At 36.4% G+C, this 27,134-nt stretch overlaps 1 protein-coding gene across 1 annotated transcript in view; it reads right to left on the bottom strand.

Annotated features, from left to right (window-relative positions):
- CCDC146 (coiled-coil domain containing 146) overlaps positions 1-27,134 on the bottom strand; it is a 77,663-nt gene that overhangs the window by 16,175 nt on the left and 34,354 nt on the right. Inside the window, exons 4-14 of the mRNA XM_032996321.2 lie at positions 22,994-23,076; positions 18,019-18,228; positions 9,726-9,783; positions 9,002-9,178; positions 8,320-8,393; positions 6,764-6,991; positions 5,621-5,807; positions 3,127-3,222; positions 1,740-1,910; positions 289-377; positions 9-173 (exon numbers count right to left, since the gene is read on the bottom strand). Of these exons, the coding sequence (XP_032852212.2) occupies positions 9-173; positions 289-377; positions 1,740-1,910; positions 3,127-3,222; positions 5,621-5,807; positions 6,764-6,991; positions 8,320-8,393; positions 9,002-9,178; positions 9,726-9,783; positions 18,019-18,228; positions 22,994-23,076 (1,538 nt within the window). The remainder of the gene's footprint in view (positions 1-8; positions 174-288; positions 378-1,739; positions 1,911-3,126; positions 3,223-5,620; positions 5,808-6,763; positions 6,992-8,319; positions 8,394-9,001; positions 9,179-9,725; positions 9,784-18,018; positions 18,229-22,993; positions 23,077-27,134) is intronic.

The following is a 27,134-nucleotide window of genomic DNA, read 5'->3' as shown; positions in this document are numbered from 1 at the left end:
AAACTCACCTTTCCTTGGTTATAGCAGTATTCCTTAAATTTTCTATTTCATTTCCTAGCAATTTTACCCGGTTTTTAATTTCACTTGCTTTCTGCTGAGCAGCATGCACCAAATTTATACATTTATTCCTTTCATTTTGTATAACATCATACATTTTAGCAAATTCTCGGAGTCTGAAGAAATGACAAATGTGAAAGAAATAATTATTATAATTTTATGCCTACATTACTTGCATAAAAATTGCTTTAAAAGGCGTTTTTAGTGAATGTATCGTTATTATTTTCTTACTGTCTTTGGATATCTCTTTTCCTCTTTTTATACTCTCTTATTTCAAGATCCTTTCTTTTTATTTCTTTCATAACATTTTGGAGTTTTATCTGAAATTTAAATAGAATTTAGTGAGCATTTTAGAAATATCCAAGAAATATCTTAAAAGACATGAGTTAGAACCGCTATTCCTCTTAAACAAGGAAAAGACAGGGAGGCAAGATTATTCTAAGAATTTATTCTAATTATAATGAAATGCTTTTATTATAACAACACTGAAGAACACAGTTTTTCTAGGTATATTAAGCTTATAATGACCGTTATTAATGTAGATAATTTGATGCTGCATCTTAAAATGCTTGGTCCCTTGTATCTGGAGTTCTACTGTTTCTATGAATCAGGCTCTCAGTTCTGTCCCTATATAATTATTTGGAATATGCACCACTGAAATTGTACCTTTTCAAATGTAAGTTCTTTTTTACTCTTTTCAGGCTTTTAAGCAATCACTGGTGATTGAGTAGAACAACACATTTACATTTTGTTACAGCTCTGGACCTTTTGTTTTCAATTGTGTTCAGTGTTTAATACCTCATGTCATTCACCTTCAATGGGCAGGCCTTTTCTCACCTCCCACTAGTATCAGGAGGGGGGAGATCGGTATTAAAAAAGCTGGTGCATGTTGGGTTGCAATTCTGGGCATGTGTGTGTGTGTGTGTGTTCATTACTTTGTACTGTTTATTGTTTTGATCTGTTTATGGACTGATTTTTATGCAAGGTGCAAAGCCTGGCATGTTTGTTTATTTTTACAGACACTCAAGGATTCCCAAAGTGCTAGAAGGGTAGCTCATCTAATTTATTTGAATACAGACATACATTGTGGAAGCATAAATACTTTGTTTCCATATACAAGTCTGGTAGTTAGTATAAACTGTGCAACATCACAGCACATACATGATATTATAATGCTAGCAAACCACAAGCAGCAAACCTAATGACCAGTCCTAGTTTCTATGACTATAGGAGAAGTTTCTTTTCCATCCTTCTTCATATTAATATAACAATTTTCACCTGGAAAAGTGTCAGGAAAATAAAAATTGCTGCCTCTCCCTGGAATGAATAGCAGTTCTGTTTATCTTTTAATATCCATGTATTTGTAAAGTAAAACACATTGCTGTACTTCTGAGAATCTCAGCTGAGGCTATCTGGTTTTCTGACTCTTTATTCCATAGGCCTGAAAGGAAATGTCCTTTCAAATACCTTATTTCAATTGTGGTATGGTATTTTAATATACTATTTTACTGCACCATAAATTGACAATAAAGCAACAGAATATTGTGAGCTTCCTGTGTTGTGATGGAACTTCAAAATAAAATGGGAAATGAGAATAAGGGTCTCCTCACTAGTAATTTAATTCTCCGTATACCAACTTTCACATTAGAAGAGTCTTTCAATTATATGAGGTAAGTTTTTACCTGGGCCTTCTGAACATCCCTAGATTTCTGTTCCCTTTCTTCAACCTTGAGCCAAGTTAGATGTGCAAGTCTGGATAACTCATCTCTGCATTTCTCCTGCTCTTTGAAAAGACGGCCTTCTTCAGCAATACATGCTTCTAACATGTGGGCATCCATATCTGACATCATTTCCTAAAGAAAATTAAATTCAATTCCTTATGCACTGATGCATCAGTGTTGGCAAACCCAAAGTCGAAAATACTTTGGGTTTATCTGCAAAGTACACATATATACAGACTACACTGATTAAAAAAAAAAAAAAAAAAGCTTTAAAATACCAGCTAAAACACCATACACAATCCTTATAATAACATGTCAAAACATTTTATCTTCTAGAAGCATTTCTGTTCCTCAATCTAGCATGTCTTTCAGCTATTTCCCATGGTACAAAATGGCTCCTTAAGGCCATATAACCTTCAAATAACCTTACTGTCAGGTCTTGACATGTCCGTACTACACAATGGATAACACTGAGCTTTCACGTGAAGAGATCGAATTTAGACATTTGAAAGAGAGTGAAGTATTTAGATGCTGATACACTCAATACAGCCAGTGAAATCTGAAGAGCTGTTTGTTCTATCTAGTGTAGGCTAACCTCTTCAGGAGGAGATGAATGTATGGTTTACTGGGCTCCGCTGACTACATGACTAGTTGTTATTGACTATCATTGCACAATAGATACATATCCCATATACTGATAGTAACATGTAGATACCGAACATATATGTATTCAAACACAAGCTGAATCCCACCTGATAATGCTAATGAATTCAAAGACACCATAAAAATACAATGGATATAAGGGGAAGAAGATAAGGAGGTATAATCTTAAGAAGAAGGTATGTCTGAAATATATTGCTTCTTATATAGTCATTTATATAGTGGCAAGTACTAATAGTCTCATCGTCAAGACATCTGCATTTCCACACTATATATGACTGTGCTGAGTAGAGACAAGACATCCAGAAATTACAAAACTCTGAAGATGAAAAATTATTCATGTACAAATACTGTATTGCCCTTGTTTTAACAACACTGTGCCATATCCAGAGGAAATTTATACACATCATATTTCTAGTTGTAATGTCGTTAATGATATTCAGAAAGACTTAACTGAAAAAGTAGATTTGCTTTCTGCTTTCCAATATGTGGCCAGTAGCACCGAAAAATGTTTTTTAAAGATGACAAACAAGTGGTCTTTAAAACTGAACAAACACTATTGCACGTTATCTCACCATAAAGCTGCAGCTAAAAACTCCCATCATTTTTTCTTCAAACAGTCCCTTTATTCTCATGATTGAAACCCAACTGTTATAGTGAAAAAGTATGAGAAAGCAGAACTCAGCACCTGTTCAGCTAAATTTCTCTTGGTCATTTCAATTTCCTTCTGCAGTTCTCGTCTTCTTTCTAATAATACTCCGTTAGTTTTAGGGATAGCTTCTGCCTACAAAAATAAACCAAGCACACTGAGTGATGTAAACAGAAGATGTGAAAAATGTAAACTGCAGATAATCCATTTGAAGTAGTTACACAAATCAAGAAATGAATTTCCTGTCTTGTTACAATAGCTACTCCAAGAGTTCTTTACTGAGTAGAGTTCCTCAGTGATATACCCGTTTCTCAATTTTTTCTTTTAAGAATTTAACTATAAACACTAAACTTCACAAAGACCAGTTTAAGTACTGAATTTTTAAGGATTATGTTTTTCAGATACTAAACTGTCATTAAAAAAGGAAAAACCACAGACAGACTATATAAAGAGGTCACCTTCCAAATTCACATAGGATTTTCTGAGTAAAATTCTGATCTCACTGAAGAAAAAAATAGATCTACTACTGATTTTAATACAGGCAGTATTTCACATTTGTGTAGATTTGATATCATATTCTTTTCTTTTAATTATTAAAGCGGGATTTTTCTGTTTCTTCCTTAGGCTCTAGAAGTCAAAAGTAACAACACAAAGAGTTATGCAGTTTTTTTTCTGGTACATTATGGGAAAATTTGTTTATTCAATCAGATTATAAAATGAAGTGTGTGAAGGAAGACACATTAGAAACTACCCTCTGACTAAAATATATCTGAACAATCCCACTACAACTACTTGCAGGATACAACTTGTAAGGCTAAAGGTTGTATTGGCCTCACAGTGACTAACTTCACTTAAAAATTCTTTACGGTTATAAGTAAGAAATAAATACAGCAGGCATATGTTGCCTGTCTGTAATTACAAATCTGTAATTCATACAGGTAGGGGAAAAACACTAAACGACACACCTGGAAGTTATTCAAAGACAATACATGCAAGCCTGTGGTATCTTTCTCAGATCTCAACCAGATGCCACAGATCAAAACAATACACCTCAATACAGATAATGAGATGTTTTGCACTTATGGTTTTCACTCCTTTGATAATATTACAAAGTTAGATGTTACTCACTTGCATTAAAGGAAAGGGAAACCAGAGGCACCATATAGGTCAAACTGTGGAGTTACTTTGGTTTCAGCTGCCAACTATGAGATTTTATTTGATTTAGGTTTGATAAAAGGTCAATAAAACCTATTCTAACCAAGTTCTGCTGTGTAAAGGCTGTAGTGTCTGTAAGTAGGCATTTCCACGTTTTCAAGATGGGATTCTAGAGATGCCATCAAGTTCTTGAGTCTAAAAGTAGAAAGCTCATATAAACATCTTTAATCCATTAAGGACTTCTGTTCACATAAGACATGACTAAACTTAGGCACTTTTGGCTGTCTCTGTGTTGGCCTGACTGAAGGGGAGGCGTGCGAGGAGAGGAACAGCAGTTCTGCCCAGGGCTGGCAGCAGCCGGAGTGGCCAGTTCTCTTTCACACAGAATGTCGGCGTTTAGCAATAGCTGAACTTTCACAACTTACTAAGAAGAAAAACACATCTTAAGGAAGTGTTCCTGTAATTTCCTTATTCTACAAACCAGTCATTCTGCACTTAGCACGTGATTTAAAGTAGGAGAAATTTGGGGAAGCGCACTGATGTACTGTGATGCTTCTGCAATCACATTTTTATACTAGCAATTAATTCTTGTGAATCACAATGAATAAATGTAAATTGGGCTTTAGTAGTTCCTTTAACTTAAAATATTTTAACTTTTCCAGCATCCTGTGACTTCTGGAGTAATATACTGCTTAGAATTCCACTTCTATCTCAACTGCATAGTAGAAGGCACAAATAAAACAGAAAAGAGTAAATCAGTATGGGAAGAGGAATGGATCAAATATTAATTCAGGGAGGAAATGAGGAAGGTGAAATTTGAGTGGAAATGAAGAGAACATAGGGAATTATTTCATATTATTTAATCCCAAACTTTATATAGTCCTAGTTTCCTGTCCCCTGGAATAATGTTAAATACGTTATAAATTATTTACAGTAATGTACAAACAACCTTGTAATTTAAAAAATATGTATTTTTTAATCATTTGGGAGCTATGGAGTGCTTGGCTGTTTTTCTGATACCAATTGCTTTGATGCCAATGGGCAAGTCACTACATTATTTTGCTCAGAAATGACCACAATTCTACAGTGCTTTAAAGGAAGACGTGACACCACGGTGCCAATATAATCTCCCAGCTCTCCTTGATAGGATGCTTCCACCTAAAACCCATTTCTTAAGAACAGGCCAAATATATCTTGGTGCAGTATTTTTATTACATCCAGAGCACCTATAGGTTTCTTTACTAGTTGTAGAAACACTTAAGAAAGACTTAAAATAGTCTTCTCCCCTCCCCCCCTTTTAGGACCAGTCAAAAGATTTCATAGACAGATTTCTTACATCAAAATTTAGAATCCTTATGATCAATGCATTCATACAGACCTCTAATTTGAGTCTTTTATGATGGGACTTATCTTGTTCCAAGGAATGATAAATCATATTCAGTTCCAAATCCACCTTTTTTAAATTTTTCAGTTCTCTGTCTTTCTGTGTTTGCTTCTGAATGAGAATATCATTTTGCTTTTTTTTCTCCAAGACACATTTATTTAACTTATCTTCCAGAGCTGCTCTATATAGATAGACACAAAATTTTAGAAATAGGTAACTTGACCAAGGCATGCATGCAAACAAGCATGATCATTTTAATGGGTTTTGAGTACTGCATCATTATGGCTGAGCAGCAAAATAAACTCAAAAACTACTGACAAAAATTACCTAAAAAGATAGTATTTTTATAACTTTAATCAATTATATTATTCTTAATGATGCCAATGAGGTCTCACAGTCTGTTCTAAATATGCTAAAAATTCCAGAGAAACTATTACTTATAAGAAGAAGAAAACACATTTTTTAGTATGAGGGAATATTTACATGTCTGCTTCACTCAAACATTTCAATTTGAAGTGCCACTATCCTTTAATATAAAATTTTAAAGGCAAAAGCATTGTTACTAAGCATATGGCCATGATTACAGCTATACATCTTCCTCTGCAAAAAAGGAATCATCTGAAGCTTGTAATCAATGTAACAGCTTATTTTACTTTACCAAATATATGTAAGCTCATAATTCAAGGGAACATTAAAGAGATGAGTGACCAGTCCCCACTGAAGTTCAATAGTACGTGGGTGCAGAAATCTATGATCCTCATTTGAAAATGAAAATGCTGTTGTATCTTCTTCTTGTTCAATTTACTTTCTGTGGGTTACACAGAAAAAAAAAAATATATTTTCACTGGAGAGAGAAACCCTCTTAAAAATTTCCCTTTCAGAGCAAAATCCAGTTTCACTCTCCCAGGATTTTATTAAATGCTTATGCTTTTTGATGTTGTTCTTCAAGCCAGATCCTAGATTCCAGTAGTTTATAAAAACATTTCTGAAGTCAAACCCAAGCCTGATAATTTCTAGTCTACGCTGGTCGCAACATAAAACTTGAAAACTTAAACAATACAGTAGAGGAAAGAAATAGCTCTTTGAGAATAGAGAACTGTTCACCCATACTATATGGCTAATGTTTACTACTCTAACCTGTCTGATAGGACCACTGACTCCTTCTCTCTGTTAATTTCTAGTAATTTTGTCAAAGTAATGCATTCTTGTTCTTTGTTATCCAGCAAAATTTGTTTCTCATCCAATTCCTTCATTACATCTTCTCTTTCTTGCAAAATCTCTTCAGTCCTTTTCCCAATGGCTTTCAGAGTACCATTCAACTCTTCTATTTGGTCATTAAGGGCTTCTTTCTTCTTTTCTGCATCACTGTGGATGTATTTTAACAAAACAGTAGGGATTAACATTTTCAGCCACATATTTAAATGGAAAAATGTAAATTGACAGTTTTCATGGAGACACAAAATGATTTTAACACCACAAATATCTACATTATATGTTTGAAAGCAGACTACAGTGAAAATCTTCAAATGCCAATACAATTCAACAATAAAACTGCAGATATCCATGGGAGTAACAGGGAGGTTAGCACCATGACAGTATTAAAAAGAGTCATAGTAAACAAATTTCTGTTGACATTACTAGGTAAGTGGGTATGACACTTCTAAATGTTATTCCCAAAACTAGGAACTCTAGTTAGTTCATTCTGTGATATGACAAGTATAAAGACTCGGTGGAATACTTCACTAAAAGCAAACTACACAATGTACCATTATTTTTAAAATGCTTCTCTATATCACTATAGGAAAAACTTCTTATCTTTATGATGGCAGAGTTGCATTAAGCAGAGTAGAAGAAATGTAGAAAATATAGAAAAATGTAGAAAATGTATAAAACAGTTTCTATATTACAAATAAGGACTGCAAGCAGGAGACACAAAAACTTCAGTTTAACCCTGGGCTTGAACATGATACAAAAAACATCATTCATCTGGATGGCAGTTGGACTGCCAGGATCTCCAAGTGACCTGGTTGAAACTGCACAGTGCTAATTAGATTTTACACATACAGAAAGCAGCACACGTCATGCTTCAGGGAAAAAAAAAAAAAAGGCAGCTACCCAAAAGACAGAAAGAAAAGCCTGGCTACCAGTTTACATTTTCCCTGTTGAAGTATAAGAGACCAGAATTCATATCAGCAGCTTACAGCAAAGCACCTCTGACTAAAAAGCTGGTACAGAAGTATCAAGGGAAAATTATTATTTCGCTCAGGCCAGATTGCTAGCTGTGAAAGCTGCTAGTTGCACTGAGGCCAATAGAGATAAGCTAATATAGAGTCACTGGGGACTAGAAACTGTAAAAAAGCCTAATTCCTAGATTACGCGCTAACATTATTTTCCATTAAAAACCTACTAAGTAGATCTGATATATAGTAACACAGCACAGTAAGATGGTTAAGCACTTTTTGATCAAGCTTTGTTCTAAATTTTTCTTTGTTGTACTTAGATTTACAATGTTTCACTGCATATACTATATATTTCAGCGCAATGCATGGATTTTAAGTGGATTAGAGATGCTTTTTTAAAATGCTAATCCTAGTTTTAATCAACAGCTATACTCGATCATCTCTGTAATGAATGGATGAAAAGAAGTCATACATACATATTCATGTATATTTAATTATTTATTAGAAGCATACATTTTTTTCCGATTCATCTTCTCAGTTTCTTTTCCAAGTTGTGCTGGAACACCAAGGATCTTAACTAGATCATCCTAGTGACAAAACAGAAAGGTTAGACTAATCTGATGAGATTTCACAGAAGTAATATTTACCTAGATCTGATGTGAAAATGGCCAGGAAACATATTCTTTAATTACTTGAGCTTGTCCTAGGGAATTGTAGCTGGTACTTTTGAAACTAAACATTGACATTTATGATTTCATTACGTCTGCAAGATAAAAATTATCCTTGAATATTACTAATACATCTGATTATTTTATCTATACCATGGAAAGGAAAGCCGCATAGATCTGGATATGTTTTTTAATTCTCCACATAAATCTGTATTAACTTGCATCTGAGCATATGTCAGAGCAGCTTACAATAATACAACATAGCAAACATGTAATTACAGAAACGATTTTTAAATCAAAACCATAACTACTAGTATTTCCTAATGGAGTAATAATGGACATGGCACAGAAGCACGTTTCACGCCTATTGAAAAATTATGTAATACATAATGTAATGCCAGCTAATGAATTTGGAATGACAAACAATATCCAGAACATTCACAGTTTCCTTGGACAAAGCATGTACCCATATACACACACATGCACACCCACAGAGATATACATACACACAATTAATTTTGTGTTACTTTTAAATTAGCCTGCTTCTCCAGAAGCTTTTCTGTTTCTTTCTTATCTATTAACATCAGCTTTTGCTTGGATGAAGTATCTTCCTTTATTGCATTAATTTCCGCTTTCCTTTGGATTACTTCTTTGCAGAGCTCATCATAATTTTCTTTCAACTGTTTAATTTTCTTATCTGCTTCCTTTAAAAATGAAGTAAAATATCAGATTAACTTTCTTTTCCCTTTTATATTTTTCAGGCTTGTGATATTACAGAATCATTCATATTGAATGACAACATTTTTTACAACAAGGTATGAGATACAGTTTTTTACTAGAAGTGTGTTTCTTCTATCAATAACCAGCAGAATTTTATTTCCAACAAAACCATATATATTAATTAGAATTTATGACTGCAAATGTATTTTCCATACTCATAGCCTAGAAATAAAGACCTGCAGCTATCTTTACATGCAGTATCTATTTGCTGAATACAGTAAAAAATTTTCTTCAGTAAACTTAAGAAAATACAGATCTTTTCTGAATCAGTTATTCATTGCTTGCCCTAGAGTTATCAAACTTGAATGATATAAGATAGCCTGACCTATAAAATCTACCTCTTGATTTTTCTATGTATTCCAGATTTTAAATAAACTCTAGAACTACACACTGTGAAAACATTTTCATTGATGTTTTTATGTATGAGCTGACAGAACATAAAATATGACTTTCCTCGTGTTTTGTACTTACCCTTTGTTTTGGAATTCTTTCATATTCATTTTCCAGAAGCCTTTTTTCTTCTTGCAAACTACAGGAAAATCAAAACAGAGTTAAATATATTAGTGATATAATAAATACTGCTATAAGATAGTAAATGATACAAAAGTATAGAAGCCTATCTTGTGTTAGACTAAAAAGTATCATGAATTATCATTAGTGGCACCTGAAAGGTGTCCAGATTTAAAGGAAGGTTGCTGACTGGTAACTGGAAGTCCTGAAAGGCAGGTTGGACATATTCAGGCTTTTTCTACAGTGCATCTAAACTTTTGAACCTGATTCTTCTTAGTCTTACCCCCTCCTGCAGGGATGCATTTATGCCTCATTTACCCTTGTCTGTATACTAGCAAAGTATAATAGGTCAGATGGCACCCTACAACCACAGTTCCTCCCAACCTCGGAAAACAAAATTTTAAGATGATACTGAGGCAAAAGGAAAGAGGAGGTGAGTTATAAATAACCACAAAGACATCACACATCAAAGAAACTGCAGTTGCTAGTGAGAAATGTTCTTCCTTTGAGCGACTGCTCAAGCACACATTCACACTGTAAACAACTAAGTAAAGCTCCTAAAATCTGAACAGGGTCCTGTGAAGAAAAATCCTGATAAAGTGACAGGGGTTGTAGACTAAGTCGACAGGGTATAGTAGAAAACTAAACTGAATAGCCATAGTGATCTTAACCTATATCCAAAACCATGTTGCAATTTCATTTCAGGCAACAATAGAGACAGATGCTGAAGGAGAGAAGAAGGAGAAAGGAAAAAATAGGAAAGCTCTTAGATCTTGGTGCATTTTTAGTAATGCTGCCCTGAGAAAGATGAAGGAGTGACTACAGAAGTGGAGCTAAACCAACAAGCTTGTTGGACTTATAATAGGAAGCTTCTTGGTGGCAGATAGCTAAATACTGCCAAATATAAAAAATAAGCCCCAGTGAAGAAATACATCAATAGTATTATTCTATATATATCCCAGTGTGTGCACAGAACAATTCTGCACCTATAGGAGGTAAACGGGCTGCAGCAGTTGGCATGTTATCACAACCAAACTGAACCTAATTAAGTCCTTGTGCTATTGATTGGGGACAAGGAGGCAGGTTCTTGCGATGTAATTAGTACCTGTGATGACAATTCTGAGTCTCAGGCTATAAAGGAGTAAAGATTGCAGCTGGGGAATAGGTGAAACAACCAAATCCTCTGTCCCAGATATAGCAAAGAATCAACTTCATCACTTAAATTTGTGTTTGTAACTCCAGCTGGAGGATGTGCTGGTCAGGCCTCCTTAAGACTCTGGGTGGTCTGTTGGAATAAATAAGTCTTTAAATAAGGGGAGCATTAAGAGAATGGGACAGGCTTTCATGAAATAGCTGTGTCACTTGGAGCTGTAAACTATGGCAAGTGAGTCCTGAGGCAGCCCCACCTACCCAAAGCAGCTATTACAGTTGCTTCTGAATGTGGTTGATACAGAAGAGGCAGCTGATTGGTATTTTCTTTTTTTTTTTTCTCTGAAACATTTCAGTGGTAACCTAAGACTTTGCATGGTTCAGGTATTTTCCAGGTGGTGGTGGTGGTCATGGGGAGAGAGATCAGTCCTCTAGCAGCTAGCCTCATGGAGGACCATCCCTAAGATCTTGTGCTCAATTCTTTATCAGTGCTGATTTAAGGTTCCCTCCCCACCACATATGTTTCTTATATTTTGGTCCTCCAACAGAAGGAACAAAGCTTATACCTAGATGCCTCAGGTAACATCTTTCAGTCAAGGGAAGAAAACAGTCAAAAAAGATAACTGGGCTGGTAGTGTTGCAATTCCCCCCCCCAAAAAAAAAACAAAACCAAAACCGACACCAAACATGAAGGACAAACTCTGGCTCAGATGAAGAGCAAAGAGAAAATAAAAGCACAGTGTAGGTGTTGTTGATTTACAACATGTATGTATATTTGTATGGGCATAGTACAAGTATGCCTATACAGCGACTGGTAAGTCTAAAAAATTAATTTAAATCCCAGTGTTTGAAAACCCATAGAGCGAATGAGTTTGTAAAAAAAATCTTTCAAAGAAAAAAGTTTAATTTAGATCAGTCTTCCCAAAGAAATGATCAAAAGAATTAAAAAAAAAAAAAAAAAAAAAAAGTTCTATTGCAAAATCTATTATAACTTAAGAAATTGCACAGAAGAGTGAAAAAAGACATAGCAGTATTTTGCAGATGTACAGTGCAAGTACATACAAGTAGAAGAAAACACCATAAGGTGGTTTCTTCTCTGCTGCAGTGGGGCTCAGGAACTACTTTTATGTTCCACTGTTTAAAGTGAATGAGGGAGAGCACCGGGATAAAACTGCATTAAAGACTGAGCTACTTCAATTCTGTGATAGCAGCTTTGGCCTGCTCCTGTGTACTGCTCCCATAAATTACAACTGAGTATATTGTGTTGGAATGCCATGCGGGTCAAACACAACGTTTGCACTTATCAACAGGTTGCCTAAATGTATAAATATGTTAATAAGGACAATTCATATTACCAACACACTTTAGCCGTTTTCCTAGTTGAACTCCTTGGAACTGGCATAATTACACTAATTACAACAAATGTACACTTTGCCCAAATGCACGTAACTGACTACCACAAACACTGATTAATAAGTCCTGTGCAAACTGATTAAAGTTGTACTGCATTGCTCGTCATCAGTATGTGCTGTGCCCTCTTTAATATCATGCCAGATAATCAAAAGAGCAATCCCAAAAATCAGGAGGGAGAGCAAAGTTGACACTGTTTTTCCTTTGTCACATTCCTCACTCATGAGGACAGATTCCTGTGGAGCCATTTCAGTTTCTCAACAAAGACTTTTCCATCCAGCAAAAGTAAAACGATTTGAACACCTCATTTTCTGTGACATAAACAAAGGCAATACTGAACAGCAAGCACCAAGTTACCATAAGAGCTGGCAGACCAACTACTTCCACACAAAAAATACCGAAGGTGTCAAAAGAAAAAGGGGGTAAAAGAAAGAAGTCAAACCTCTCCTTTTTGAGCACTGATTTTGGTCCAGCTGCCCATATCCAAAAGTCAGACAGTTAGCTCTATGCTGACATCCCCAGGCTTACTGCCAGGGATAAAACCAGGAACCTCCAAAAGGGCAGGTCATCTGATATCCCAGGTGCCTATTTCAGGATGAAATAAAGTACTTGTTGAAGGTAACATATTTCTCTCTGTTGACTCTAAAGGGAGACCAGGATAATTAACTTAGATTAAGAAATCAAATAAAATTCCCCAAAGATTTTAAGTTCAGTCTCTGATTTAATAGCTATATGGACACAGAACCTTAATGTAAACTAAGCAGAGAAAATCTGGTCTTTCCATTTAGCTTTTGAATCTGATAATCTGTGATATATGGACATCAGCCTCTTGACTGCCTACAAAATACTTAGGCATCAATCACTTCAACAAAAAAAATAGCTGCAACTGGCATTAAGCCTATATAATTCCCTTTGGTTTATAGCCCTTCTTTGATAAATGTATTTTTCAGTATCATGTGGTTTTTAATATTATCATTATTTTACGTTTAACAACACACATAATGAAAATAAGATGAAACACTTAAGTTTAAGCATTAATGTTTGCAAATGTTTCTCACATTACCTTACTTATTTTCATGAACCTTAATAGCAGCACTGTACATGAAAAGCTATGATGGATGCAGATGTAATGAGTTAAAAAAAAGCACTTGGAAAATTGGACCATTAATGAAAATACATTCCAGACTTTTCCCTGAGAGATGTCTACAGCTGCAAATTGACACAGAAATAAAAAAATTAAGTCAGAGAGATTAAGAAATGTAGTTGTCAACAGAGGTCCATTGCAGTTCCTTAGCTCACAAAATAGTCAGAATGTTGTTATCATTACAAATCCCACCATGCAAGAAAATAAACTCCTTCAGCTACTCTGACACATAGCTGGGATTGCTGAGCAATCCATAGAAGCTGCTCAGCAACTCACGACTAAAATCTAGAGACCACAGGTAGAAGATACCACAGTTGACAAGCTGCCAGCATGAGATTCCTGTAAGGCTCTTAGCTGTAATTAATTTGTATGTATCAGAGAACACAGTCACAAGACTAGTTGATAACAAGTGTAACTCAATTTATTATACTTATGTCTTGTAATTTTCTACTAGAAAAACTATAGACAAAAGCTTAACTTTTCACTTTTTAATTATTGAGTGACTAATCCTGAAATAATTACAAGCACTGAAATAATTTTCCATATTTGCAATGCTTCTACAAGGACAAACTCTGTTTTGCAATCCTGACTTGCGTGCAATAGTACAAAGTATTTCAGTGAATAGCCATTTTGCTACCTGCACAGATGACTGTGAGGGCTGTAGATTGGACCTAGGCTTTAAAATAAAATTATTTTCAAGAATCAGGCACCTATAACCTCACAAACTCTTGTTATAGATACTTTCATTGCAAATTAATGGCTTTTAAATATTTGGTTTAGATGATAATGTAGATGATATATTTATTATTTCTCAACAATAAATTACTGTTGATACTATCACCTGATAAAGAAAAGTAGCTCTTCTTTATTTTGTCTCACAAACCAGGAGTCTAAGCCTCATGTGGACATTAAAATGAAATGTTCCCTCAAGCTAGAACAAATCCTTGCTGATCACATTGATCATTTCCTTGTTCTTGTGCTAATCTGATTTTTCAGTCTATATTCTTATTTACTGAGGCTTGTTCAGTCCCAGTCATATGAAGAAACTTCATGCCTCTGAATTCAATTGTACCAGAACTGAATTGGGATCACTATTTTTCCTTTTACTTTATTACACTTGCCTAATAGTTTTTGAGAGGAAGAATACTCCTGGAGTCTGCTCTGACATTCGGGTAGTGGCCCAACTGTTGTTCCCCCTCCTGTGCTGAGCACTTGGGCAGAGACACTAGCAATGAACCCAGCACAACCGTACAGCAGAACAGGAACACAAAATGGAAGAGGCATACACTGACAGTGGGAGTACACCACACCCACGCAGTCACCCTCGGGGTGACTTCCCCGACAGCTTAAGTGCATCAGAGCTGCTTCTGAAAACCTCATCTACCTATTCAAGCTATGAAAAATAGTCACAAATTTCCAGAAAACCTGCTGATACTACAGTGCTGAAAGCAATTTAAATTTACTCTTGAAATGTTGACTACTCATTGGAACAATACAGAATTGAAACAGAAGATAAAATACCGCCTTCAGCTGTTGAAAAAGGTATCCTACCCAGAAAAAAATTGTTTACAGAGGCAAGCAAATAGGAAAAGAAATAGGGAAAAGAGAACACAGAATACTAAGGGACCTTGAGACAAAAAATAGCTTTGCTTAATGTTATGGTCTATCTATATGATTCTCCAGGATAAAAAATTTACTGCTGTAAGATTTGAATCTGAATGTAAAAAGGGTGCTAAGTGCCTTTAGCTATCAGAGAAAGTGAATTGAGGCAGGAAGGAAAGGCAGCAGAGATTAGAGAGATGTTTCAGAGAAAGAAAGGCTTACAGAAACAGGGAAGCAGATCTGCAGAGTCTCTCTCACTTCCAGCTCAGCAGAATCTCTGAGTAGACAAGACCTGAGACTTCTAAGAAAAGGATAAAGCAATAGATTAGAAACACAGATATTCCTGTCAAAAGCTTTTCCCCTCCATGTTACCTGCCTGCTATACATAAGAAGGTAAATAAGCAATATGCTTGTTTTCAGACTAAACAGCCATTAGTCATAATTCCCACAGAGAAGTTTACTTCTAAATGCCAAGCACAGCTGGGACTGTATTAACACAGTTGGACAACAAGGGAAACTGTGCTCCAGAGAGATCAAGGGCCAAGAGATGTTGGACCATGAGTTTCTATCCTTCTGACAATTGAAGGAAACCAAGCAGTCACCTAACAGCAAACTTACGACATCTTTGATGCAGCTTCCCCTCTGTGATACCTCCCATGCACACAGATGTTTCAGAAGACATCGCGTTATTATTTGTATAAAACTATCAGGCATATAGATCTTCATTTTACATCAGTGTAACTATTAGATCACCTGCTACTCACAACTCTGTTCTGGACATCCATTTTCACTGTTTTTCACAGCCACCAAACCCATCCCTTCTTTACAAACAAGTATTCACACCCATTATCTGTTTTTCTTCATAGCTCATTTCTCATTTCCCTACTACGTTCACTCATGTGTTCCCCACATAGATATGCATTCTACCAGTCCCGTTCTTTTCTACACTACTCCAACATAAAAATCCCTGTCATTTATGGAAAGCAGTATCTTCTCTCCCAGTAAACAAATCCACATATAACCAAGGCACATCCTCCTCACTCCACACCCACACCATACATAAGACCCAATGCTACCACTAAGCACAAAACAGATTCCAAACAAAGAACAAATAATCTGTAGCAATTCAGTTTAGAAAGTTGACAAATTAAGGGTAAGGGTTACAAAAGAGATCTATCAAAACATCCTGCAGCAGTGGAAATGAAGACAGGCTCAGATGCTCACTGTCTCACCCAATACAAGAACTACAGGGCATGAAATGAAGCTGGTATGAGTCAAGTTCAAAAAAGAAAGGAGGTGGCAGTTCTTGTGGAGTTAATCTGTGGAACTCGTTGCCCAGGGTGTTGCAATGCCAGAAGTTTATACAGTTGAGGAGGAGACAGGAGAAGTTCAAGGAAGAGGGGTCAGCTGGGGATGCCTAACTACAGAGAACTGTATTTGGCTCATGGAAACCCTGCATTACAAATGGCTGGGGGCTGCGCTTTTGGTCACTGTTAGATACGGCGCCATATGGACCTCTGGTCAGACCGTACAGCTGGATTTGATCTCATGCAATACATACGACCAAACAGAGGAAGTTTCTTATTAAAGTGAAAGAACATTTTTCACAGTATGACTGACCCCAAAAGTATATTTTTGATCTGCAAGATAGGATATTCAATTCATATAAAAAAAAAAATAATGCAGTAAACGTGCAAGGGTAATTGAAACAATACCTAAACTGCCTTTTGTGTAGGACAGAAATCTCCTTTTCACTAGAGGTAGAAAATAGAGTATGGGTAAACATCCCCTAAATAGATAAAACCTTATATTTTTTTGGAAAAGTGATGCAAAATCAGTGAAAAATGTTTGTAAGATATGAGGACAAATGGGTAAAATTTGAAGAGCTCATTTCTGGACTGCTTGGAAACTGCAATAAATTCTGTATTTAATAATTATTTCAGGAAACTTCATGTTGCTTAGTTATCTCATAGCAAATAATTTTTTCCAGATGCTTTCCATGTTTCTTTATTTCTCCCACTCCCAATTTGCTTCTTTCTCAAGTTTCTTTCTCTTTTAGAGCAAACACTTGGCTCTAAAAAAAAAATCAAGAAAGAACTGCCAGAAAAATCTGCCTTATGTAGTTTGTACAGTGCCCCCGCTCTCCTTGCAGAAAAATAGTTTTAACTGCTAAGCTGCTGACATTATTTATTTGTATTTATGTACACCAACTACTCTATGGCTGGATTGAAGATGGGTAAAAATAGCAGGCACACCACAAAATGTAAGTATTAGTTCATTGCTATAGGGATATATTTTTAAAAATGCAATAGTACTTTTTGTAATTTTACTATAAAAGCTGCAAGTACAACACACTCATATATGCAGATAATGAAAATAGAAACAATAATAAGCTTATTCTGGACTTCTTTTCCTTTTATGGAAATGTCAGGTTTTCACTTCTTTCACAGCAAATCTCTCATTTTTCTGACAGGAGAATATGCAAGTACTACTCCTCCTTTAAATAGCTGAATAGAAAAACCTGAATACACTGTGCTCCTGATGTTAAAAAATACCATTGGTTTTATTTATGACATTGTTTCCATGAAATCCCAGTCACCAGGTCTCTGAGACACTTTATCATTTGTATTAAAAGTGTCCTAGACTAGAATTGTTCCTGTTAATTTTGCCTACCTAAACATTACTCATGCAATGTAGTAAACTTTAAACAGCATTTCAAAGGACACCATAGCATGTTCTAAAATTAAAATTATCTACAAATCTCACACTGGGGTAATTTTATTCATGAATAAAATGTTGCTGTTACTATGGAAAGCTTGTGACAATTTGACAACAGCCATCAAGAAACGTGTTCACTTAAAATGGAGAAGACATTAAATTATATTCTATGTTATTATCTTTCTAGGTAAACTATGATATAATTAGCAGCTTTTGACTACTGTCACCTACCATTCCATCTTGAACTGAATTTCACACTCTCTTTCTTTAATAGCATTGTATTCATTTTGGCAACTAAGAAGTTGTTGCCTTATTCGGGAAACTTCACCAGAGGATTCTTCAGGGAACTGTTCTGCTTTTTCCAGTTCATGTTGTTGTTGTTCCAGTTCTACACTAAGACGTTTGGCTTCCTGCAACAGCTGGATCTCAGATTCCTGTAAACTATATTAAACAGAAAAATTTAGAAAAAGGCAATGAGAAAAATAAGCTTTGCATTTATCCTTCTTCACCTACCTACGGCATTTAATTCAAGGTTTTCAAGATGAGATGGAATTAAGTCCTGAATAATCTGGTCTGACCTCCTAGTTGACCCTGCCTTGAACAGGAGGTTGGACCAGAGAACTCCTGAGGTCTGTTCAAACCTGAATTGTCCTATGATGCCATGACAGCAGTGGAATATGATGTGAGGGGTTTTTTCTGCATACCTAGAGTTGGTGTGGGATTCAACTCATCTAATTTTAACCAGATGAAAGATGCTTAGTCTAATTTATTTGTCTAATGTGTTTGTTCTCCTAGAACCAGTGCAGAGACAGGGAATCCATTTTACCCTAAGAAGTTCTGAAGGCTAGATCTTAATCAGCATGGGGACCAATAACAGGGAAGTATTCATCAGGACAAGGCCCAGTCTGGGCTATATGGCACCTTGCAGTTCTTGGTAAATACTGGGACACCTACCCAGTGCTGAACTGCATGTTGCTATTGCTGTATTGTTACCGTTGTCTAAAGTAGCCCATTTAATGATACACAAACTGCAAATATATTTGTGGACTTCTGTGGAAGCTTATTATAAGGCTTGCAGACATGATCAATTATCCGATCTGATTTGTATCACCAAAGACTAGCTTCACTGATACAACAAACTGTAATATTCTGTCAATGTTAGGAGACTGGTATTCATAACATACTTAGGAACCTACATGGTGATAGCTGAATAACAGATCTTAAAGGCTGTTAGTAAAATACATTGATTATTATGGGAAACTCTTAAAGTGAACTGCAGTAAGAAAGTTCATATACAATGCACAACATATAAACCTATTCTTTATGCTATAGAAATCTTTGTGTATGTCTTCTCAATACTACTACATTATAACTTTTGTGTAATGGTATACTAAAATTAGTCACAAATTATGTGGAAGAATAAAGAACTCTATATTTTGCCTTTTATTAATTAAAAATACAGTGCAATCTAATATATTTTAAACCTAATTAATTTAGAATCTCCCATATTGAGGAACTCTCTATATAAGTTTTAGCTCAGAGATGACATTTATGGCTTAGCAACAAAAATAAAATTACATATCACACTGCAGAGTGGAGTTGAGATGGTAACTATAAAAACACAAAATATGCAACTAACTATACTGCACAAACAGCTGAACTAATACAGTAGAAAAAGTTTTGTTTTGTGTAACATTTCTACTTAGATAACCACTTCCTTTTTTAAAACAGAAAATAAGAAAAACACAGACTTCAACAGGAAACAAGAGTGTGCCTTTATCACAAAAAATAACTTCATATGTGATGTATTTACATAATAACTTTTAAAGGGAAAAATAAATTGACTTATTGACACAAGATCCTATACAATATTTAGATCTTCTTTAAGTCCAACAGAATGTATGCTGCTTTAGGAGAAAATATAATTAGTTGCAGTAATACACATTCATTTCAAACATAATTCTTATATAAAACATAAATTGTACATAAAATTACAGAAACACATAAGTTCTTCCATAAAACCAAAATTTTTAGTATTGATTTTTTCAAGATAATAAAAAAACAGAAACAAGAATTGAGTACTGAATCTAGACCAGACGTTGCTCCCTACAGTTAGCAGCAATATTTCTTCATGTGAAGATTTAAATTTAATTGTAGACAGTGAAGAAAAAACTGGACATCTACATAATCACAGAGTTAGTCACAGAATCATAGAATACCAGGTTGGAAGGAACCTCAAGAATCATCTGGTCCAACCTTTCTCAGCAAAAACCCAGTGTAGACAAGATGGCCCAGCACCCTGTCCAGCTAAATCTTAAAAGTGTCCAGTGTTGTGGAATCCACCACTTCCCTGGGGAGATTATTCCAGTGGCTGATTGTTCTCATTGTGAAAAATTTTCCTCTTCTGTCCAGTTGGAATCTCCCCAGGAGTAACTTGTACCCATTACCCCTCGTCTTTTCCATGTGACTCCTTGTAAAAAGGGAGTCTTCATGTTCTTTGTAGCCACCCTTTAAATATTGAAACATGGTGATAAGATCTCCCCTAAGCCTTGTTTTCTCAAGGCTGAACAAACCCAATTCTCTCAGCCTTCCCTCACGTGGCAGGCTTCCCAGTCCCTTGATCATGTTTGTGGTCCTTCTCGGCACCCTCTCCAGCCTGTCCACAGCTTTCTTGTATAGGGGAGACAAAAACTGAACACAAGATTCCAGGTGTGGCCTGACAAGTACTGAGTAGGGTGGGATAATGACTTCTTTACCTCTGTTGGTGATGACCTTCTTCATGAAACCCAGCACCCTGTTGGCTTTCTATGCTGCTGCAGCACACTCTTCACTCATATTGAACTTGTTGTCCAGGACCTCCAGATCTCTTTCCACGGAGCTGTTCCCTAGCTAGGTAGATCCCAGCCTCTGCTGCAGTCCTGGATTATGTTTTCCCAGGTGCAAGACCTTATACTTGTTCTTGTCGAACTTCCTAAGGTTCTTGTTAGCCCACTCTTCCAGCCGATCAAGATCGTCCTGCAGGGTGGCTCTCCCTTCCAAAGTGTCCACTTCCCCACTCAGTTTGGTATCATCAGAAAACATCAGGGTACCCTCGATCCCATCATCCAGATCACTTATGAAGATATTAAATAGCATTGGGCTGAATATCTATATCTGGAGGACCCCACTTGTGACAGGTTGCCAGTTTGAAAATGAGCTGTTTACCACCACCCTCTCGGTGTGACCTGTCAGCCAGTTCCACACGCACCACATAGATCACTTGTCTAGAACTCAGTGCATCATTTTCCATAAAAGGAGGCTGTAGAAAACCCTACAGGAAGCCTCTGAGAAATCCAGGTAGACAATGTCCACCGCTTAATGAAGAGGAATAGAGAGGACCCGGGGAACTATAGGCCAGTCAGTCTCACCTCTGTGCCCATTAAGATCATGGAGCGGATCCTCCTGAAAACTATGCTAGGGCACATGGAAAATAAGGAGGTGATTAGTGACAGTCAACAGGGCTTCACTAAGGGCACCTCTGGGGCCCCCAGCATAAGAAAGACATGGACCTGCTCAAGCGACTCCAGAGGAGGGCCACGAAGATGATCAGAGGGCTGGAGCATCTCCCTTATGAGGACAGGCTGAGAGAGTTGGGGTTGTTCAGCGCAGAGAAGAAAAGGCTCCAGGGAGACCTCATAGCAGCCTCCAATAGTTAAATAAGGCTAAAAGAAAGATGGGGAGGGACTTTTTATTAAGGAGTGTAGTGATAGGATGAGGGGTAATGGTTTTAAACTGAAAGAGGGTAGATTTAGATTAGATGTGAAGAAGAAATTCTTTCCTGTGAGGGTGGTGAGACACTGGTACAAGTTGCCCAGAGAAGCTGTGGCTGCCCCCTCCCTGGAAGGGTTCAAGGCCAGGTTGGACGGGGCTTTGAGCAACCTGGTCTAGTGGAAGGTGTTCCTGCACATGGCAGGGGAGTTGGCACTAGATGACCTTTAAGGTCCCTTCCAACCCAAACCATTCTATGAGTCTATGATACTATGACTTTTTACAGAGTCAGAGCCATATTCTAACTCTGCATTTTAAGATGAAACTAGAAGACTCAGCTAACCTCAAGAAAAACTGTGTTTTCAGAATTCTGGAAACCCCTTTTTGAATTACATTACATTACATTACTTAGCACTTGTAGCTATTCAGATTCCCAGGAGGCACACCAAATCCCAGCATAGCTGAAGTAAGTATGACCTGAGTTAGTTTTAGAATCCTTAAATTAGGCTTTAGATTCAAATACTGAACAGCCATGGTTCTCTTATAAGTAGAATTGCCATAAAGGTCTTGATGTGGGCTGTCAGGGAGATTGGGGTGAAATATTGTTAATATGGTTGATATTATGGCACATATCACAGAAATATAACAGCAGTATCATGACACTAATTTTACTGATAATTATGGGTATACTGTAATATCAAAATTATTAGTCAAAAATACTAATGTAGCACTGCAGTATTTGCAATATCACTGCTCTCTTCTCTGACACACTGTTCACCTAGTACAGCTTCCCACTTTGTCCCTCCCTCTTTCCTTCCACACACACATGTCCTGTTCAAGCCTAGCATTGGGCTATAAGCATGATCTCTTCTATCTCCTCCAGCAAGTACTGGAGCAGGGCAAACTCACAACTACTACATGTAACTTCCAAGTTTCATTTATACTTTGAAGTTTGAGGTTCTAATCTTCTAAATTTATTAGCAGTCCTGTCTAATGTGACTGTCAATATTCTCAAGAGGGTAAATTTCACACCTATATAGATATGACAGAGTCTCATTTACCTTAGAAATAAGCCTTTAGCCTCCTCAGTTGCTCTCTATGATGTTAGCTCAGCAGGTCACAGCCTTTTCATATGTTACAGTTCTGGCTACATGATGTTCAAATGTGTTTTTACTTTAAACTTGTATATTTTCTGTTACAGTTTGTGCTTCCCTCCATTGCCATTATTATTATGATCATATTAAAAACAAAGATGTTGTTGGAACAAGTATTTAAATATCCCAGATTAGTTTGAAAGTTCCTATTAAATAATGTTTTTCAACCTTGTGGTTTTGCTTCCTCTTCATGAATAATCACTGTAAGAAAGCCTTAAATGATAATTAGGCCTCAGCATGAGCAGAAAATTACTTTAAATATGTAATGCTTTGGCTACTTAAAGTCTAAAAAAGGAGTATTATACCTTATCACAGTCTTATGCAGCAGGGTGTACTTTCCCTTAAGTTCAGCTACTCTGGTGCCTGTGATTTTTCCAGCAGAAAATAGCTATGCAAGAGAAACAGACAGTTATGAAATCTTCTAAGCACTAATATTTTCATTCTGCTGCACCTTCTTATAACTGTAGTCTTTTAGTTCATACAGTCTTTGATAACATACAAAATCAACACACAACCAAATCAAATACACAGATAAAAAATGCTTATTTAAATAATAAAGTATAAATATAAGAATAATGTGTCACAACTACAGTGCTACCCACACCACCATTTCTTCTATGATTTCTGTCGCTGTCAATATTTCATGATAATTCTGTCATGAATTTGAAGTCAGGCTCTAAATCACCTGTTTTCCTCACTGATTAACTGGTTCTGTTTTGGTATATACCAGTTGGCCTGCACAGGTGAAACTGAGGTTTAAAGTGTCTCCACAGGCAATATGGTTGTCAAAAAGAGGAGCTGGATCATCTCCAAGCCACAGAATTCATTGCCTTGCATGCCTGTGCAGGATTTCAGTGAACACCAAGATCAAACCACTCCACATATTTAATACTACAAAACCCATACGTGTGTGATGCAGCATACCCATCTCTCAGGTGTCTTGAGAGCAGTAGTTTGGGCCAATGAGCCAGTCCTTCTTAATATAAATAGGAAATAGGACTAGGAGCCCAGTTTTGCCACTGAGAAATACCATAGCAGAAATACAATAGCATCTCCTGGAATTTTTCCTTAGAAAAACTTTTCTTCCCTTCCTTTGATTACAGGTAAGGAGAACCAGGTTAAATCCAGATAAAAATATGTAAGGTGATCTGGCCCTATGAAAGTCCATAGCTAGCCTTTTGGGTCAGCAAGTCAAATCTGCAACTTCTATGGGAACCTGCCAAGAAATGTGGTTGTGCAGATCTCCTGAACTAAGAAATAAGTTACTACAGCACTAGGAAAATCCCAGAAGTCATACTTCAAACCTTATGTTTGACAAGTCTTCCTGGGAAAGGCCTTTTTCTAAGCTGTACTAAGGGCCATTTAAGAGATTCATATGTGGGCTATTCTGTAGACACCCCTTTCTTGAATACCCAGGAGAAACCATCCAGCACCAGCCCTGTGGTCAAGAAACAGAACTCAAGTTAATATGCCAAAGGAAGTTAATATGCCATTTTGTTGGTAACTGTTTGATTTATGCATATTTTTAAGATCTGCTGCAAAATATTTCATGGTAGGAAATACAATCTTTGCCGTTTGAGGCCCTGAGAAAAGGAAAAGAAATATGTCTTTCATTTGTTTGCATGAGATTAAAGATAAGCAGCTCTCAAATATTTATTTTGGCATCCTCTATGATCCAAAGATACTGTTCACTTAAGTTCACAATATTAACTATCACTTCTGTGAGAAAGAAAATATCTCTCTATCTCAACCTCTATTTCTAAGGCTCATATGTAGGTATAGTTTTTCTATTTGGGTGGTACCTCTCTAACATCCTTTCTCCATGATCCTCTGATCTATACCTCTGGCTTCCAGTTTTTCTTATTGCTTATCTTCCCACTGCAGACCTATGCCAAGTTTGACAATATTTCTGCAGAAATAAACTTACCTGTCCTTGAGGCTATGTCTTCTTCATATCCTTAAGCTTTTTACACCTTTTGGACTTAATTTCTCAGTTCAGTTCAGAGCTAAAAGATCTATTCTAATAAGGATAGTCCTACAAAATGTGAAGACATGTAGCTCTGAGAACTACATAAAACCCACTGTATGCATAGCATACTAGCACGTCAAAGGGAGTGAGACTTCTGCAAAAATTATCATCACCACAACTTTATCTGGAGATCCATCAGGGTCAGTGCTGGGCTACCCTGATCCCAGGATTTGTTATTATAGCCCAGCACACTGTTTTCTCCAAGATTCTCAGGAAGGTACAAGGGAAAGAGGCAACCACTCGACGGGAACAAATAGTTGTGGAAGGAGGGAGGAAACCCATGAGCCTACTGTAGAAAAATTGTATTATTTGTGTTAGTAAAGCTAGGCAAGGGATGATGCCCCTGATGGACAAATATGTACTGCTTTCAAGGCTGCCTTTCCCATATAAGTGATAGTGGGTGATGTGTAAATGAAGTGAACCTCAGAAGCTATGTTAGCTGAATCAACAGATGCTTCCAGAAATTCACCAAATGCCTAGAATGAGGCTAGCAATTGTTTTCCTTACACGTTTCTATCATAGTGATGAATAGCAAATTTCCAGTTCCTGAACACTAACAAAAATTAGAGATAGGACTGGAATGACAGTAGGTACCTACTTGGGACCTAGAACGATGGTTGGGCACTGTCAGCAGAAAATGACTAACAGCTTTTTGCAAAAGGTACTGAAAATGCGTATGGGCCACCTTCTTTTAGAGCCAGTATTCAGCGGACAGTAGAAAGGATAGAGTCCATCTTGTTTGCCATCAGGTGGGCTGAGAAGTAAACAGTTTTCCAACTGGGATGACTTTGGTTCCTACTAATATCTAGAATAGAATTAGAGCCAAGAAATTGATTGTCCTTCCATCTTCTGAAAAGGTTATTCACACTCCCGAAGCAAACTACCTCTTGTGGCCATGGACATCCTCCAGCTCAATGGCAAATTACAGTAACTATTACAACAATTTTCCTGTATAGTTTCTCCTCAGAATATATTACATTTTATTCCACTGCACATAAACAAGAACATTTGGCCTTCTTGACTTGTAATCACAGACCTTGCCTATCCCCTATCTGTGGAGATATGCTACTGCCTCTGACATTACATTCCAGATCAACTCCTCACATATGTTTTATAGATTTTTTTTACAAGGACAAATATCTTACGGTGGGGAACAATATTAGCTATTAGGTTTCCCTTTAGCCATCAAAATAGCATTTGTAAAACTGCAATCTAAGGGTAACAGTTGGATTATTGTAATTTTGTAAAAATATTCGTACCTATTATACCTACCAGTTACTAAATAAAATTTATACTATGTTCATAATAACCAGTATAAAAGGCATATACAGTATTTAGCACAACCACATAAAAAAATCTACTTGAAATGGCTTAAGTGAATATTCACTTCCCTGATGCTTTTTACCTCATCCAGAATAAATTTGATTTTGCAGGCAAATTATAAATATGCATGACAGAATGCTGTATGGAAGGAGGTATCTTGTACAAGGTACCTAAGACTTTACACTTTCATAGGAGAAATACTTGCCAGAGAGCATTAATGTCTTGTATAAAGGTCAGTATTAAAATCCCCAGATTTCTGTGAAATCTGGTGCCAAGGGTCTTGTAAAGGTTTCTCAAAAGGAAAAAAAAAATCTCAAAATGGCCTATCTTGCACATGCAACAGAAGACTACACTGATTAATTTGATAAATTCCTGATAATAGCAACATGGAAATTCAGTGTAAAAAGTAGGAAATATTCCTAAATTTTTTATTATTTGTAAAAATACTTGATTTTAAACAACATATACTTGAATAAGATCTGGGTTAATTCAGAAGACACTATACTTTGGCAGCAGTGACTATAATGAGTATTAGAGCTTCCAGATTTCAACCTTAGGGAAGTAAGCTTGCAAGTTAGTTCAAAAAAGGTCACCATTCAAGAACACAAAAATAATATAAGCAATCATAAAATAGCCAACAGTATTTATATATATACATATTATATTCAAACATAACATTTCTAAATGAAGGTTTATGATAATTTTCTTCTGGTCTGTTTGATCTGTATTAGCCATGTTTCTATTTAAAAAGCTGTGTATAAGACTAATATCCCACATTTAAAAAAGAAGTTATGTTTCACTCCTCCCCCCTCCTCCCAAGACACACTCATAGTTCATTTTACTGCTTGGAAGCTCTCATATTGCTGGGGTAAGTAAAATGGTAGTTCCCCTTAATTCAACTAATTATGTTGCTATACTGAAGAGAAAAAGGACAAGTGAGAAGATGGAGTAGTGTGTTAAAAAAAAGAGCTTGTGAATGGCAACTGAGGATGGTTTTTTTCAGTCCTTTGTCAACCACAACGCCCTGGAAAGGACTGATATAATTTTGTTATACTGGTGATCTCAAATCTGGCATCTGGAATACAGTCGGGTAA

The sequence above is a fragment of the Tyto alba genome, unplaced genomic scaffold, assembly GCF_018691265.1.
Source record: "Tyto alba isolate M040663 unplaced genomic scaffold, T.alba_DEE_v4.0 Super-Scaffold_2, whole genome shotgun sequence".
NCBI classification, from domain to species: Eukaryota; Metazoa; Chordata; class Aves; order Strigiformes; family Tytonidae; genus Tyto; species Tyto alba.
This window is presented reverse-complemented; position numbering and strand designations above follow the sequence as displayed.